This window comes from Sparus aurata, chromosome 9 (genome assembly GCF_900880675.1).
Source record: "Sparus aurata chromosome 9, fSpaAur1.1, whole genome shotgun sequence".
Lineage (NCBI taxonomy): Eukaryota > Metazoa > Chordata > Actinopteri > Spariformes > Sparidae > Sparus > Sparus aurata.
Window position 1 is genome coordinate 19,068,073 of NC_044195.1, and position 18,654 is coordinate 19,086,726.

The 18,654-nt window shown below is 39.3% G+C and overlaps 2 protein-coding genes across 2 annotated transcripts in view; one reads left to right on the top strand and one right to left on the bottom strand.

Moving 5' to 3' along the window:
* Positions 1-53: 53 nt before the first annotated feature.
* Positions 54-17,698, bottom strand: hat1 (histone acetyltransferase 1). The gene is made up of 11 exons (XM_030429595.1): positions 17,575-17,698; positions 16,274-16,345; positions 16,076-16,151; positions 13,100-13,220; positions 5,840-6,016; positions 5,563-5,684; positions 4,857-4,961; positions 4,382-4,488; positions 3,785-3,936; positions 2,816-2,932; positions 54-694 (listed from the first exon to the last, which is right to left on the bottom strand). Exons 1-11 carry the CDS (start codon positions 17,579-17,581, stop codon positions 524-526), a joined length of 1,227 nt encoding a protein of 408 aa, XP_030285455.1. The 5' UTR covers positions 17,582-17,698; the 3' UTR covers positions 54-523.
* The window catches only part of LOC115588800 (calcium-binding mitochondrial carrier protein Aralar1-like), a 31,366-nt gene continuing 30,400 nt past the window's right edge, over positions 17,689-18,654 (top strand). The window contains exon 1 of the mRNA XM_030429590.1: positions 17,689-17,860. Within this exon, the coding sequence (XP_030285450.1) occupies positions 17,825-17,860 (36 nt within the window). The 5' untranslated portion in view covers positions 17,689-17,824. The remainder of the gene's footprint in view (positions 17,861-18,654) is intronic.

Consider the following 18,654-nt stretch of genomic DNA (forward strand, 5'->3'; position numbering starts at 1 on the left):
AAATACACTGAACGGCTTAGTTTGTTTACTTCTCCACAATAAGAATGACACCATTTCAGCAATATACAAAACCATTTTTTTATTTTCAGTATGAAGTGTTTCAAAACACACATTTGGAACTGTCTTGACAAAAGATCTTAAAAAAATGTCTACAATGGAGAAGAAGCAGGGTTTTTCTGCAGGGTAGTGAACCTCCTATCACCTGTGAAATAGTACACATCAGTTAATCTCACACAATGTGATCGAACACATGAGGAAAAACAGGCAGCTTCACCCTCCAGCTGCACCATTCTCCTCTACTGTATCAACATCAGCTGGGGAACAGACAGGACTTTCTCCACCAATGTCTCAGCCACAATAAATCTGTAACACTCTTTAATTAAAACAGTGATTTTGTCACATCAGGAGAGTTTCTTCTTGGTCGCAGCTGAAGTCTGTGGTGATGTGGGCTTTGTACAGAAAGGACAGACCACCTGCATGTTGAGAGGGTGGGCTCCAGAGCCAGCAGCATCTCAGAGTCTCATCAGGCCTGTGATGCAATCCTCTCAATGATTCTCCTGTAGTCTTCCACAACAACCTGATAGCTCTTCTCCAGTTCCTCGTGCTGCGTCTGAGTGTCCATCTGACCCATGTGGGACACCAGCTCCTCCGGCCGCAGGCACTTTCTCATCTTTGCCAGCTCCCTCTGGTTCTTCTGCACAACATTAATAGCACAAATACACAGGTAAGGTGATTTCCTCCAAAGGCATACACAGTAAACTGCTAAAGCTAAGTTTACTCTACTGGATTTACAGTGGAGTACAGCAAACTGAGGACTTTGAAAGCTGAGTAGTGCCACACAAGTGCCAAGATGTGGCAAGGAGTGAGCTTGTTTTCCATGACCACAAACAAACAAGTCTGCAGATTTCACTTCTCCACACTGCAAACCAACGGCCAGTTTTCCAGAAGGAAATAACTGTTGTTATATTTGCAACATCATACTGATTCAGTCTGTTACAAGGCAGGACGAGATAGAGCTAGCTGGTTAGCATGCTATCTTCAATAGATATCTCTGCAACGCAGCACATACAAGACAAAACTATTATTTTATTCACAGTCCATTGAAAATGTGTTAATTCTTTAATGATTTAAGCTAAAATTCTTACATATCACACCTTTAATGTCGCTTTTAATTGGTTAATTATGTTATTCATTGTATAAAACAAGTGTTCAGCTTTCATGGACTTACAAGATACCGAGCACCTTTACATTTTTAACTGCAGACTTGACCATCAGACAGTGAGTTCATCTCTAATGAGTGTTCTTACATTACGATAATTAATCAAGTCTGAGGTTTAGTTTTTCACAAATGTCCACTAGTTGAACAGTTCAAGAAATTTGAATAAAAGTACTGCTGATTTGACAATATATATTAAACACATTCCTTTGAGTAATGCTTTCCTCCAAAGACAATGTTGGGTAGTTCTCTTGGTGGTTAAGATGTCCATTAAAGGATCTTTCCGCATGATTAAATAATGAGCTTACTGAAAAAGACAACGTCTGTTATGCAACATAAGGATATAAACCAAATGGTATTAATGGCTTATCACTTATCTATAAAGCAATAACAAGTGTAGTAATTAATTGAGGCATCGGTTCCAATTTATATACCCTTCATAAATCATGGATTATTGGTCAGTGAAATAAACATCTGCAATGAAATCTGAAAGGTTCTGGACTTGGAGTGATGAAGTACACGTTCACCTAGTCTCATGCAATCTGCTTCTTAAAAAATCCAACACTCACATGCATGCAAACATGGTCATTGGGGGATTGGGGGTAAGAGCAGAAATGTATAATTTTCCCTCACATTCACAGAGCAGCAGCTTCTACACACTAAATCTCCTCAGGGAAGGAAAAACGCTCTGCATCTGGCCACCAGATCTTTCCTTGCCACTCTCCCAAGAAATTCCTACTTCCTGCTTCACCACATAGGTCTTTTCCATGTCAGTTTCTGCCTTTTTTGAGACATGTGGTCACACTACTGACAGAAAATTCTGTAATGGCTGGTATGCAAAGTTTCAGTGAGCAGCTCAAACATAAAATGTCTAAAACAAACAGGATGTAGGGTGTCACGCTGGTGCCCACAGATCTACTCCAACAAGTCTGGTGAAACTGAATCAGAGAAGCTAATGATATTCTGTTCACCAGGCTTAAGTCTGTTACACGTAATCTCTGAAACGCAAAGGAAAGTTGTCAAGAAAAACATGAAAAAATAACAAAAATGATTTTATAAAATTACACTGTTTTGCTGGTGAGGTTCAAAGAACGCTGCAATAGTAAAGCTACAGAACTGTGAACAGTAGCAGCTTTTTGACAAAGTGCTTCAAACACACTTTCATGAAAATTATTTCGCCCAAAGAAATGCAAATCCCAGCTAATGACATGTGTCTGAATAGAAAAAAGCTTGGGCGGCAGCAGTACCACAGACGCCTGGTGCGCCCTATTGTGGCTACAACAATACGGCACGAGTAATCTATCAATTTTCACGGGATTGAAGATCAATTTTTCTGCTGTTTAAAAAGGTAACATAATAAACAGTGACAATACGGAGCTGTAAGCCGATCAAGAGTGTGTTGAACATGGGCCACTTTGCTTCCTACACTGAACAGTTGTAATGTGTTGGTAACAAAAGGTAGAAGACTGGATTCATGTTTGACAGCAACATGAGACAAGTTGACAGACTTATTTCTGAATAAATCAGGAAATCATCAACTCAAAATGTCTGCACGACCTTCTCCTCACTACTATGGAGTTTTGATGTTTAAAACCTCACCCTGTATGGTCCAAATAGTCTCTTCTTCACCTCCAGACGGTACTCTCTTGCTTTGTCTTCATCACTCATGTCTGTTGCTCTCAGACGCAAGATTTCGTACACTCGCCTTGCATGTTTCTGCGGAAAAAAATTAAAATAAAATGTTTTAAATGTACAATACACCAGTGTGCCTCATCAGGAACAGAACACACTCCGAGCACCGCAGTGATAAGAAGGGCTGACGATAAATCAGGCCTCTAGTTGTCAGTTCAAAGAAGCCAAGTATTCTCAAGAAATGCCACCAAGTTCTACATTATAGATTCCTCACTATGGAATCTAACCTGCGACACGAACCAACAAGGAATCAAACAGTATTTAGAGCAAAGCAACAAACTGGGTTGCTAAAATTTGGAATAATGAACGTTTACAATGTTTAGAGTACTAAAAATAACTAGAGAAAAAAGGATGATAACCTGAGTTAATGTGTCAGAAAACTATCTCACAGCTTACCTTCAGCCAAAAAAGCCAAACTGGGGGAAAATAATTGTTCTTCTTATTTAAAAAAAAATTTATTTAAAGATTTTTGTGTGTTTATCATGATAACAACAGCCTGAGAGTTGACAGAAAGGGGGGGAAAGAGATGCAGCAAAGGGCCACAGGAAGGATTCAAACCCTCGTGAGGACACAGCCTCCTACATTTTCTCCTTAAATGGAACTAACCTCCTGTCTCTAAAACTTTGGTTTTATTGGACTGTCAGCTGCCTGCTTCTGTCAACTGACTACATGGTGCATTCAAGAACTGCTTATAAATTACAAACCCTGTGTCACATTCCAGTCACATCCAACTTTTCAAATAGTTTTTGCTGCACTTGGATTATATGTGGATTAGTATTATCAGCTACACAACTAGTACTTGTCTGATATGTTTTAAACAAAACTTTGTATCAAACAAAGAACAGAATAATCATAAGTTGCAGTCTCATACATCACCTTGTTTATTTTCAACTTTTCTTGTGCTTCTTTGACCATGTCCTCTGAGAAGCCGAGGTGCAGCTTGTCTGCAGCGAAGGATGGCAGGCCTTGACATAACTTGACCAGTACGTAGTCTCTCAGCTTCACGTAGTTCTCAGAGGGGTCTTCAGCTAATAACAAACCACATACAAGTAAATTGAGGTAACAAGGTTGATTTAATACATGGTCAGTGTGTGCAAGTTTGGAGGACATATTACAAATCATTTCAACAAGTTATTTATAAACAACAAAGACGAAGTATCACTCAAGGCCAGACAAACTGCTGGCAGGAGCGTTCTGCCTTGAATAGGACTCCTCTCTCAAAGGATAAAAGGCTGGAATGCCTCTTTAGCATTCATCCTCTGTCTCCATGCAAAGCAACCATTTCAACCCAACTACTTTCAAAAGAGCCTCAGCACGTTCTGGTACACATGTAAGCCCTCTAAATCAACTCATCCTCGGATCCACCAAGAAAATCATTACAACTGTTTGTGACTGACATGATGATCTCAGATTAAAATGCTAATCCTTCTCCAACACAGTAAATTATGTTAAAATAAAAAAACTGATTCTCACCCGTGATGTCTTGCACCTTGGGCAGGCTGCAGTAAAATCTGTGCACGGCCTCCAGAAGCTGAGCTCCATGCCCCTCTCCTTGGAACGGAGGCAGGATCAGCATTTGGCTGTTTGGTAAAAAGGGGGCAGACATGGACACAGACATAGAACTGATGAGGAAACAGGTTTGTTGAGGTTTAGTCACAAAACACATTTATGTGGCGTCTGAGCAGGAACAGAAATTCTTTGATTCAAAGCAGGAAATAATGGATTGTTATCCTAATCCATCAATGCAACAAATCAAATCAAATCTTATCTAAAAAGTTGTTTTCAGATACAAATCACCCTGGTTTGGTAATGAAACAAAATCTGGTTGAATGGTTGGCTATATAAGCCAGTAATTTGGGCTCTTTGGGAAGAGGATAAAGAAATGTATAATTTTCCACTCCTTTCCCATACAAAAGAATGGGAAGGCACGTGCTGCCCCAGCAATTACCTTACACGTGGTCGGGTTTTGTCTGGATACACGTAGTAATTATAAACTGTCATGTAGCCAACAGTTGCGTAGAGAGTCTCCCCATCTTTATTGTACTTTTCAAATCTGCAGATAAAACACAAAGGCAAACAGGTCAATTACAGGCACACTCCCATGCAGTGTCCATTTTAGCCTCTCGGCTCTCGGCTCTCGTGCCCACCCTTCCGCCTCCCCCCCGCACGTCAGCATGTTAAAGCAGCCAGGCCCCGATTGGTACACCTGCTACAACCTGAATACATTATGCACTTAATTGGAGTACTGCAACTTAGAGGAAGAGAAGGGGTTGGAGGAGGGACTGAGCTCCTCAAAATCACTTCAGTCCATTTTGCCCATTGTCAGTATTAATAGTTGCCAGGGTAAAGAAAACACTGGCAGAGGCTCTTTTTACTGTTAAGACATTGTTCAGTGTTTCAAAAGACAACAGTATTCAATTCAGCTCTTGCCCCTAAAAAATTTGAAAAGGGCTTTTGGCACAAAGGAAGCTCTTGCCTGATCAACAATTCTCCTACGGGGGGAAATATAATCAAACTGGCCTGGTAATTGGTCACAAGCGCCACAAAGGGGGGCTTTGTTTTTCAATGACACAATAAAGGCTTTAGGGTAGGATTGGGCGTAGAGGGAGGGTGTGCGGGGTGGGTGTATGATGTCAATTAAGGAGGGCACTCACACAAGAAAGAAGTCCCAACGATCATCGTCTGCGTCGATGAAACTGGCAGTCTCTATGAACCACATGAGAAAGGTCTGTAGGCGCTCGTGGTACTCTTGGAATCCTGGGCAGGTGATATCAGCCTGAGGGCGAATACGACATAAACAAACGTCCAATTTCATTTCGAGTCAAGTCTTGTCCCTGCCATTCAAACATAACAAACTACTCTAAAAATGTCAAATCTAACACTAATATCTTCTGGGATTGCTTTGGAGAAGCAGTGAGTGAAGTTTCGTACCTTGTGAATCTGGTATGTCAGCTCTCCCGCCTCCTCGCTGTGGACTGTGTATGTGTGAAGCAGGGTGCCGAAGGGCATGAAATTGGCCTCCTTCTCCAGCAGTGAGATGAAGTCATCAGTGTTGCAGGTGAACCCAGCAGGGACGATTTCCCGGATCTTCCCTTCAACATCGTCAGGCTGGGATAACACAATGTGCATGAATTTAGCAGCGCAATAAACACATCAGGAAGTTTGACAGTTGAGAAATTTTACTAGTAAGGCATTTTTGGGATAAACATAACTTCTAAAGTATACTTTCTGCTTTTCTTTTTAAAAACAGACCGTATGTTCATAAGCTGTGTCATAAGCTTAATTGTCAAGTAAATTTGAAGAAAACGTTAAAAGTCACAAAAAAATGACCAAAAAAACTGTGAACTTGGTGCATTTGCATCAACTGGTTTGGAGTGAATAAATAAAGCCACACATAGCCTAGAAGTTGGAGGTACTGGTATTACCAATAAACTTAAATGAAGAAGAAACAGAACCAGTTGCCTTGGGATTCCCACAAGGGAATGTGGGGATTCATTTGGGAACAGGAATCTTGTGGGATTATCCAGGAAAACACAGACAGTGAGAACAGCTTGATGAATATTAGCCCAATTCTGGGAAATTTATATATCTAGGTATATATCAGTATCGGTAATTATTGCTGATAAATGGAAGATACAGCGCCAAATTGCTTTCATGGACTCTCATAGAGAGTAGGTGGTGGTGTGCACCTTTAAGATGGGTTTGGTTATCTGTCAAAAAACACAAATGAAAAGAACAAGCGCTGCACGCTGTTGTCGCACACATGACGTCAAACTGCTGCACCTGTATATAGAGCTGCACAGGGTAGACTAGAGAACCAAACATGCTGTCAACAGTGTCGAAGTTCTCTCGACATTAGAGGAAGACAACATAATTGCAATTTGTAAGATATGTTCCACAAGGGTTCAGAGAGAAGAACGTCTACAAGATTTAACAAAATCTTATCACAGCTGTAGAATATTAAGTCACCCATGCTCACTACATCTTTTCTTCCTATCAGGTGTGACTAAATTACAGGTTAGGAACTTCTTTACAACATACAAAATGTAGAATTATCTGTTATCTGATCAGTATATGTCATGAGAGGCAGGTAATTATCAGTTATCTGCCAAAAAAAATAAATATTATGTGTACCTATAAAATAGCCATAAACTGGCAAAAGGCCAAGCTGCCAGAATACAGCGCATACCACTGATATCGTTTTATTCTTTGTTTGTTCAGCAATGACCGTTAACAGTAACGTTAACCATTCACAATGCTAGCAGAGACTAGGACAAACACAACGGTTATGTCACATGCAAACCACCTACTCTCAAATGCTTCACTAACTGTGTGCCGCTTTTGATATTCTCTGGGAAAGTTGCCACCAACCCAGTGTACATCTTTGGTATAATAGCAACTGCAAGGGCTTTCAAAATTGGGCCAAAGGCTCAATCATCATTGTGTTACATCATTCGGCGATAGACAGTGACTTAACAGATATTTGGTAATATGAAAATTGTCAAGATTATTACTTTAAACAGAGTAAAAAAAAATGTTTGCAAAATTAAATTTTTAACCTTTTTACATTAACCTTCTAATGATATACTTAAAAAAATGATGCTGAAAACATGCTATAGAGATGTTGGCAACCTGCAAAAAAGTACAAAGCCATATCCTATAAAATAAAACTGGAAGCATACATGTTTTGTGCTCATGAAAAGAAAACCATTAGGCAATTAAAACTGTCAGCTGAGCAGAGACCACAGCGGCACCCTCCCCCCCCTCCCTGCTGGAAAGACCACTTAAATCAGTACATTTACTACTTATGTTAAACCATGAATATGTGATGAAGTTGCCACAATAAAACGCATTTCTGCTTCTCACTGGGAAATTAAATCTTATGAATTGATCTCAACTTAACAAACCTTTGGGCATCCATAATAGAGGCCTCTCCTCTAATCCTGCCAAGTGAACCCAGTGAAATGAATTTGCCCCTGCATTTCCAAAGAGCCTCGGACACAAAGGGACCCTACCCTTGGACTTTTTACTCAGTGCAACCTGTGGTTAGTTCAGCTGTAATGTTTGCATTGTATCCATTTCCACAAGGATTGACATGAGAACACTTCGCTAAGCAGCCCTTTCACACCATTTACATGTGTGATGGGCATTATTTCAGCAAAGAGACCCTTGCTGCTCAGCATTGAAAACTGGGAAATGAAGACGGTCTGAGCAAAATGCACTACAAAAGGCTAATACAACATACTGCTAATTCCCCACCCTTTCAGACATCAGCTAATATCTAACTGGAAGTAATGCACCTGCAGCTGAATGCCTCTTAACCATTGTAATTGTTCAGCCACATTTCTAAGGAACAAGGACCATACTTAAAAGGCCATGGACAAACAAGTCCCTTTGTCCCGGGCACTCTCCTACATACTAGAGGCTAAATTGCACAGCCTTCCAGAATAGATGCCTTAGTTTGGCATGAATATAACTTAACAATGTTCTTTTAGAGCATTTTGTTAATGTCTTTGATTTCTAACAATAAGCTCAAAGGGAGTACAAACTATCTAATTTGTTGTGTTGGTTTTATTTCATCTCTTTAATCTACTCTAAAGACCATCCATCATTCAAAAATCTGCAGTCATTTTCTCTGCCTGTAATCATTTATTAAATTTTTACAGTTAAAACATATTTCCACATTCACACGGATTATGAATGCAACAGAAATAATTGCGTTTAACAACTATGAGTTGCCAGCTCAGGAGCACAAAAGCTTTGGCACCAAAATCAGTGTTTTCTGACACAAGTCCAGCAGCACTCTGTTTTTGGCTGATTTAAAGGGGAGAAGGTGATTTTCGATGAGTCTTCTATCAACATGGCAGCTGCATAAACTCTCCATCTCTGCCTCCCCTCGGCTGTCACCAGCTGCACCGCACCCCGACCGTCCGCACGCACTCAGAGACAAACACTCTTCAGATGCAGCCTGAACTCTGCTGCTCCCCTCGCTCTCTACCTCTACACCAGCTGCACTCAAACCCTTAACAAGGTGAACACTCAGGGGTCAACGCTGAACATTAAGTAGAGCCGCACGTAGACACGAAGCCAGCCATCACATTTCAGTTTGAATATCAGCTTCGAACTATGTTCCCAAAAAAGTCTAATGGCTCTCTTTAGGTTCAAACACTGAGAATTTCTTGCCATGGCTTTTTTTTTGGGGAAGTTACCGGAGATGAAAGTGATGTAGCCCCATTGGATCGCTGTCGCAGCAGGCTATTTATGATTTGAGTGCAACCACAGGAACACCAAAACCTGGTGATTTTAGAAGTAATGCCTACAGCTACACCAAACAGTTCAAAGCCCCAAAGTTGTAATCCTGTCCAAATTTCACAACATGTTTTTAGTTAACAAAATATTCTGCTTCAATCTGTATTTTTTGGCATCAAGTCTTTCAAAACAACATTTGCTCTCCAGCTCAAATGGAGGTATGCACCTCTTTTAATGTGCCGGTCTAGCAGCAAACTAAGAGCACCAAATATTGCATTTATATAACCACCTTAGCAAACTGGAATCAGTAGATACCTCCGCTAAGGCCCCAAAGTCTCCCTTAATTTGAATCAACCGTAATCAAATATAGCACTGTATCACTCTAAATTTTAAACCACCCATAACTGCTTAACCATAATCTCAAGATCACCAGACCTAGGATCCTCTTCCAATTATACTCACTTATAAATACCAGCCACCTAAATACAGTTGCAGATAAAGCTTAGTCTACATTAATATTATTATTGGTATACTACTTATGTAATTAGATCCACCGGTGACTGCGTGTTAATTTTTCAGGCTTGTATAATTGAGAATTTACAAAACCGGAGTGTTGACATCTCAAAAAATTACAGATGCAACCCATTTCCAAAATTCACAACATTGTTTTAATCTAAAGAAATACTGTGTTTAAATCAATTTTGTTGACGTTTCACCTTCTTATAACAGACACACACACACACACACACACAGACACACATATAAAACAAACACACTAAATCCATTAAGAAAGTTGATTTAGAAAAAATAAGACAAACTCCTATAATCAGATGAAGAACAATCACATTAACGATTTTGTTTGAGGATTTTTGATGACGTCATAAAAATATGACAGACCTTTGAAGCCTCGTTTGAAAACCATAATAGAAGCTTTGGATGTTACCAAAAAAAAAAAAAAAAAAAAAAAAGACATTCATTACAGACCTTGTAATACCACTGCTCCCACTGCCACCAGTTGAAGGCCACATTGTCCAGTTAGGGAGTCCCTGCTGTTTCCAGACAAGGCAGATGTCCCCAGAGTTGAATCCTCTGACCTCAATAGGGGCCCTGGCCAATTCATGTATTCGTTTAAACGTGTTTGCTGCATTGAAAGCTTCAGGAAATATTCAAAGCTGCCCGAGGCCTTTTGTGGAGTCTCTTAGGAGGAGTGACCAGGACAAGCATTTCACTTTACTGTCCGTTTTTGTCCAAATACTGGCTGTTGATATGTAAATTCTCATGTCTGGCAATTAAAAAAGCAGACAGTTTTATACACTGAGCAGTGCAACTCCCAGAAAACATTACGTTTAATTGTTATTAGCTGAGCAATACAGGCAAAGAATGCGTTAATCGTTACATAAAAAGGGTTACCACATTAAAAGCCGAAACTTTTCAAGATCAGTTCACAGATATTCAGCACCAACGATTTTGATTGTTGATGACTTGAGCAACAACTCCCTCCTGGAAATATATGAACAAGATACCCAACCGTGTCACATTACTCCTCCTGCTGATTCAATCACACAAACCTTGGTAAAAAATCAATTCCTCATGTTAGACCCCACGTACAAACCCTTTTAAAGCCCTTCTCTTCAGACAGGGAGGAGTAGGATTAGTGTACTGGCACAGGGGGCCATGGTGGGCTGAGATTTTGTCTAACAAAACGGGAGATCTCTCACAGGATAATGTCACCACCCAGAGAGGCTCAGAGTTTCTTCAGTAAGTGAAGAAACAACATTATGGTACCAGAAAAACTGCCCACAAAAGCCTACAATAGGTCCCCTTTACAAATATGTGATTGCAGTCAGTAAAGCTGCCTATTTGTCTGTCATAGTTACAGTTTGATTTATTAAACTTCAGGTTATTAAAAAGGCATCTATTGTCATACATTTCAATTTGTAAAAGTCCTGTTCCATTTTCACTTCTGCTGCCGCCTGCTGTTAGTTTTCCAAAAACACTAATTACATGTGACAGTGGGTATCCAAACATTTTTTACACACAAAAAACATCATCAAATGTCTTTTTTTCCTTCAGATTATCAATGTGCTGGATTAATTTTGCCCCTCCTAGTTTTGTCCCGAAGGTAATGGATGGTCTTGGGTCTCTTACCACTGAGGTTAAATCGATTAGAAACCAAGGTGTGGCCTGGGCATCGACTCTGGACCAACATCTCGAGTTGCTGAATCGCTTGTGTTTTTTAACAGCTGAAAGATTTGTCTAAAGCGTAGATGTATATGTTATTGGGTGCTTTTATGTCGAAACTGTCGCTGCTAAAATGTTGACCAGATCCTCCAAAAGGCCCCATGTGATACAGATTGTGGTTACTCTCCACTGGCTTCCCGTCAAATACGGAACCCAATTTTAAGTTCTTGTCATCACAAAGAGCGCTGTATTGTCTACCACCACCAGGTCTTTAAGGTCCTCTGATCACGGTTTGCTGGTTGCTCCTCTATCTAGGCCTCAAACCAATGGAGACCATACTTTTGAAATTTTGGCTTTTATTTGACATAAGGCCTACCGACACTGTGGACACACTTTACCTTATAAAAGAGGCAACGGAGGGAACTTTATTAGTCACAATGCATGGCTTTCCAAGTCGTCAGATTGCTGTACGGTCCACGCTACACAACACAGTACAATAGATCTCACAAGGAGGATTTCCCAATAGGGCTGTTGTCCAAACTATGACACAAGGAACAATAGGTTGTGTGCTGATTCGTAGAGAGTATGGGTAAGGGAATTGGAGGCGAATATTGTATTTGTAATAAAATGTATAGCTGCCAGCTTGTATGCCAATGTATTCTAAGAGGCCATAACAAACCAAACTGATCAAAGAACTAGTTGTGACAAAGGCCAACTGTCCGATATCTTTGTCTCAGCCAGAAGGTTGCACTGGAACACACAGCAAAGACTACAACCAACGGCGAAAAAGCTTCTGCCTTCTGCAACTGTGTGAAAGGAACAACCTCTCTGCCAATATCCAAACTGTTTTAATGATTTTTTGACGTGGCCCTCGATAATATAGCCATCAACAGTAATCAATAGTAAGTCTAATAAAAAAGAATAAATAAATAATAATAATAAAAAATGGAAATGGTTCTAAGGAGGAGGCAGAGGAGAGACAAACTCAGAGAGAACACATGACAGCAAAGTGTCTGCTCTGCACCAGCTAGCTGCATGGCTCCAGAATCTGTCCCCAAAATGGGTGTCTCCAGGTAAGAGACAGTGGTAAGATGGTGTGGGGTTGGGTAGTGTGTCCCCACTGAGTTGCCACTCATTTGCACACCACGGTCGCTGTTTCCCACTGTCACACTGACCAACTGAACTCACCTAGCAGAGAAAACTGTCTCCTATCACCAGCAAAAGAGAGTCAGATCAACTCGAGCGTCCAACATACATCCCCCTGCCGGTTTTAAAGGTGTTGTTTTCTCAGCACCACAAGTCCGTAACTTACCTGTGTTCAGCATCAGAAGCTTGAAACTTGTAGCTCAGCTATACTGAGTTAGAAAGTTAGAAAACGCAATGGCCATAGGCACGATTGATTGAAAAAAATAAAAATGTCATCTCACAAAGATGTACTAGCTTCATCATTCAGCAGCACTTAAAATACACCCCTATTGGCAAAAATCCACCTTAAGAAGAGACAACTCGTGTATTCCATAATCCTCCACTTAAAGCATAATGGAGCAGCTTTGTGTTAAACTACATTTCAGCAGGAGGCAAGGTGTTTTGATCACACCTTGATTTAAGGCATAGTTTGTTTATACTGAGAATAAGCATGGTTACCCATCATCATTACAACATTGAAACAGGTAAACCAAGCAGTGATTTAGCCACAACACCAGTCACATTTCAGTATGCTGGATGTTTTAAATGAAAAGAGTAAAGAAACATGTGTCCTACCTCCACACAATCAAACACCTCAGTGACTTTAGAGGAGTATTTCACTTTGAAGAGGGTGCTTAGGTTTCCAGCAGTGTAGAAAAGCTGTATCTGAAGACCTTTGTACCCAAAAGCGACCTCACTGCAAACAAAAAAGTGGTTGGAATCATTAAAAATAACAGCGAAGTTACATATAATTTAACTAGGACAGCAAACAATTAACAGCTGTTTTAAGTAGCAGGCAGTATAGCATACACTCATCATAAACATGCCTTCTGTAGGTCAGACCAATTATTTCACTATGTTGCATTGTTTCTTTAACCCCCACATCACAGGCAGTTTATGGCAAAATAGATTTCATCATTATGCAACTCCGTGATTGAGCTTTACTAGCAATTATGCTTGCTGAAATAATTAATGCCCCAATTACTGAGTTCCCTTTGAGCTGATTGCAGCAAGTGCAAAAATAACCAGTCGTAGTTTTGACTAATTTGGAAATGCAATTTAGAGCATATCGACATGCTACTGTAAGCCAGACACAGGTGTCAGTGCCTATAATGTAGTCCTGCTCAGGTTCAATACCAATGATTGGTCTGGCAATACTTAATGTGATGGTACGTTCAACTTTGTGGAAAGCAAATAATCTCATGTGGCAGTGGTGGATACAGAGGTGAAGTGAGAACTTCATTAGCCTAGCTTATCATATAGCATAAAAAGAGAAGGAGGTGGACTCTCTGTTCAAACTCATAAAAAACACCACCCAAACATGAAACTCTACAGATATGTAAAATTGACAATTTGTGGTTTTACAGGGATTCATAAAGTGGAACCACTTCTTGGCATACAACATCTGAACCTATAACTCTGTTCAGCACCTTAACTAGACCTATAGTCCCTCCCTTATTTGGTCCAGACTTTTGGACTTGATACGGACCCAAATTACAGGTGCGATACCTTTCTTGACCTATGCCTGGATCTGTCAGTATCAAACTGAACCATGATTTAGTTTGTTTCAGTGAAGACCTCTGATGTTTGAGCAAAGAACAAAGAAAAAAATCTGCACAAGAAAATGGGGCTACTGTAGCGCATGGGGAGAGGAGGAGACCCCATGTTTAATTGATATTTGGTCCGAGGACTTTATAATGAGGCAGTTGGAAAAACTCACAAAACTTCATGTACGTTATACTCAATTATAATCCAAGAAGGAGAGGAGGAGGAATTGACATCACACCAACATCAGATGCATGCTAGTCAAAACAAACAATCCCTAGTACAGGAAAACACAGCTCACCTAGGTAATGTTTAAAGGACATTTGTTTCATGTATAGCTCTTCAGAGCACTCACATAATTGCAAAATAAAACAAAAGCTAACTGGATGAAATGTCCATGAATGTTATTCTTGTCACAGTCAAGCTACCAGGTTTGGTACGACCTTTTCTGGCAACCTATGATAGAGTCAGTCAAGTTGCACTTGATGGACAGATTGTTGCATGTCAACTTGTAGTTACAAGTCCAAACATGTCACTCATACATTCTGTTTTTGTGCAGATTTCACCAGATTATTTTTAGAGGAGCTGGTAGGTGTATTCTATGACTTCATACTGAACTGGGCCAACCGTTTCCCTCCAGTCCTCATCACACTACACTACACTTTTTTTTTTTAGGGGCACCAAGGCCACATGACAAGGCACAAAGGCCATTGAGTAAAATTCAATGATTTACCTTTCAGATTGATACCATAACATCCTAATTTATAATAAGACATGGATTATGTATTAAAACATTTTTTAATACCAATATCAAGTTAATGTTACATTAGAAAACCATTTTTTTAGTAGGGTTGTGCTTAGGTGATTTTGGTGATACTATACTGAATATTACTGTTATTGAATATTTCTCCCAATAGACATTCCCCAAAATTATGGCAAAGCACTTTTTTTCCAAACAAAAAATTGTAGAATATCAGCAGGAGACCACTGATGTGTGGAGTGATTTTGGTGACACTACACTGAAAAATAGTGAAGTTATTGAATATTTTTTGTAGTATCTCTTTTCGGTGTTGCACTTTGTAGACGGTCCCTGCGCCCTCGTTTCACAGATGGCCACGGCCGCCGTGAAATTCCCACCCTGCCTACAGCTATTCTCATCTCACTCAGATGCAAAGTAAATTAGCATATTACTCAAAATATTGAACTATTTTGTTAATTGCCCTGATTTTTAGTAAAAAATTTTGGCCGATGAGCCTGCTTAGTGATTACATTCATCACAAAATAAAAAGCCCTTTTAACAGTTTATACATCATCCTATAGTATTTCCCTTTTCACCAGCAATAGTTGATGTTTGTCCTGATAATAACAATTTATGTCCGGTTAAGGAGTGTGCACTCTGGGCTTATCGGTTGATTGAACCTCTGTTAGACCTGTGATCAGATCTTACTTTCCTGCACACATTTGATTTTATCCGAGCACAAATTTTCGCTGAGGTTTCCGAATTACTGTAAGTACATGCCTCAACATGCAGCAAATCTACTACTGTCAGTTTTTATTGATCCATCTTAAGAATATGCACCCCTGACACACAATGTGCTAATGTCCATTTCACACTTTATGCCCAAGGAAGGTGGAATAAATTCTCAATATTCATTTTCAGTCAAACTTTGTATTCAGTATTGTGAGTGTATCAGACTTTTAGTTAGGAAGTTATTAGTTATTATTAGTATTTTTGAGCACTGTGGCCTCACTGACTATCATCCTAGTACTGTATTCATTATGTATATCTATCTATCTATCTATCTATCTATCTATCTATCTATCTATCTAGATAGATATAGATATATATATATAAATAATGAATACAGTACTAGGATGATAGTCAGTGAGGCCACAGTGCTCAAAAATACTAATAATAACTAATAACTTCCTTCTTTGCATAGTAAAAACTATGTGATCATTAGTTTCTGTATCATTAAGGAGAGGTAATGATCAAAAAATACTCACTCGTCTCCATAGAGCTGGTGGCTGTACTCAGGGTGAAACGTTGTGCTCTCATCATCAACATCCTCTGGGAAGCGAACTGAGATGAAAAGATGACGAGGTTCAGACAATTTAAATGAGGATTAAAAGTTGACTCCACAAGATACTGTGCATGCATATTATTATTTATTTTAACAAGACATAAGGGAAAAATAAACATACCCAGCTTCAAAGATATAGCTTCATTGGTGTCGCACTTGTATTCAGCTAGTTTCTTCTCCATGGTATTGACTCCTGTGGAACACACGAATCAAACGGGTTGTGTTTCTCCACTTTATAACATTTTTTTGCATCAAAAGGCCAATTTTTTACTTCTAAGAATCAGAATCAGAAATTCCTGAGTTAGTCCCACAAACGGAGAAATCTGTGCATCACAGCAGCCAAAGGATAGTTCAATATAACAAGAAACAACAATATTAGTAAACCAAAAAAACCCAATATAATAAAAAGGTTAGAAGAAGACCTATAGCAGAAATAGAGATGGAATCGTATATAGGTAAAATGTACAAATATAAACAGTATAATCATGAACACAATTTTCTATTTCTTAGGATTTCAACTGACCATCTTCTTTTTGCTGCAAAATAACGGTGGTGCAAGTATCTTGTAAATCAAAGTTACTGCTTTCCAATGATCACTTTAGGAGCAGCTTGAGTCATCAGAAATCTTTGCTAGCCAGATATCACTCTGACACAGCAGGATCAGAAAATATAACTGTGTTTAGGTATGAATTAAACACAGTGACTAAGTCACAGTTCATGCTTGATGACAAGTGTTCTGGCAAGAGATTCATCCATATTTTAGCAGCATCAGAGATTGGCTTTGATAGAGAAGATTAAGATACTCTCTGCCTGATGTTTTCAACAACCACTCCTATATACAGAAACATACCAGAGAACAAAAGAAGCCCTTGTTGACAAAACACTGTGCCCCTTAACTTCGACTTGTAGTTACACTTGCCTTATCTTTACACCTAAGATGACCATTTATTGACTAAATGGCATTTTTGATGAGGTGCACATCAGCTTCACCAGTCCTTGCAACAACCTGATGCTAAAGTATAGATCCCGTCCTGACAATTTGAGCTTCTCTATGAAGATGAATAACTAGTGTTACCACTTAAAATGAGGTATTTCTGCCTTGCAGGCGAATATAATCAACAAGATATTCTCTAACTGTGCTCAAAATGTAAGTTAAAGTTAAGGCATTTCTAACAACTGGGTTCAATTCTGTTGATAACACACAAACACACTCTATGCTATGACAGTCTGATAGCATGCTAACAAGCAGGCAGGCCCCTGTCACTTGCAATGCAACGTTAGCTTAGCTCGCTATGTTTTGAACAGGTCACGACTCAACCTACAACTCCAGTGAGATAAAAACAGGACCGACGTCCGTTCAACGACGTACAAGCATTAAAACGACGACAATGGAGGTAAACATGAAACCGTTCAGTCACTTACCCGCCATTTCTGCACACTGTGCTGTGAGGATCTGTGTTGTCCCAAAAGACCCGCGGAATCAGGATGACTTCCGGGTTCGTGACGTGTAGAAACAGGAAGTCGTTTTTTCTAACGTCTCCGGCGTAAAATGACAACACAGCCTGTGAATTTCAACCTAAAATGCGAATGTAACAACATATTAACCGCGTTTTGTGGATAAAAACGGCACCTTTGAACAAAGAATTACTGAATATACAGGAAGGTTAGTTCAATGCCGCAGAACACCGGATCTTCAAGCTGGAATGAGGTAGCTATATTTAGTCTGCAATAAGCAATTAATGCTATATTAATTAACAGCTAACAAACGTATCTATTTTGAGTACCTTAGCTTAGCTAGTTGTTGGATTCTTTAAAAATGCACTATGTAGTTTTTGGCAAATACATTTTAATCAGAGGAGAAAGATCTTAATTGACTAATTTCTTATGCCTAAAAAAACAAAATAAAACAGTCTTTGTTTTCATAACTGAATAAACTGAATAATCAAACTGACCTTGAAAGACAACACAGTTTCATACTGTTTTACTTTGTTTATATTTGGCGGACCCTGCTACTTTTCTACCTTCAGACAGTGTTCTGTGGACCTTAATTTCCTCTGAGAACCGCTTGTTTATTCATTTATGGAAAGAAAAACAATATTTCTGAGTTCCCCAAAACTACATAGTGCATCTTTAAAATATAAGAAACAGTCATGCTTATTTTTAACTAAAATGCACTGCTTACTATGGAGGACTAAAACTGCCAAACCCTTATCTAAAAAAGCAATATATGGTTATTTAAAAAAAACAAAAAACGAACCCCATTAGCACATCATTATAGGTTTTAGTAGTATCAGTTCAACCTCTTAATCCAGTATCAGTTGGGCTCTTATGTCTTCAATTGAACTGTTTTGTCTGATCAAAAGTTCAAGATCCCCAAATATTAAATGCACACTATGTAATATCTACCACTAGGGGTGTCTTAATCAAAACATAAGAATAGATATAAGTAATGTAAGACAACTAAGATTGGAGTTGCTGTGTTAATTATTAAGCAACCACCAT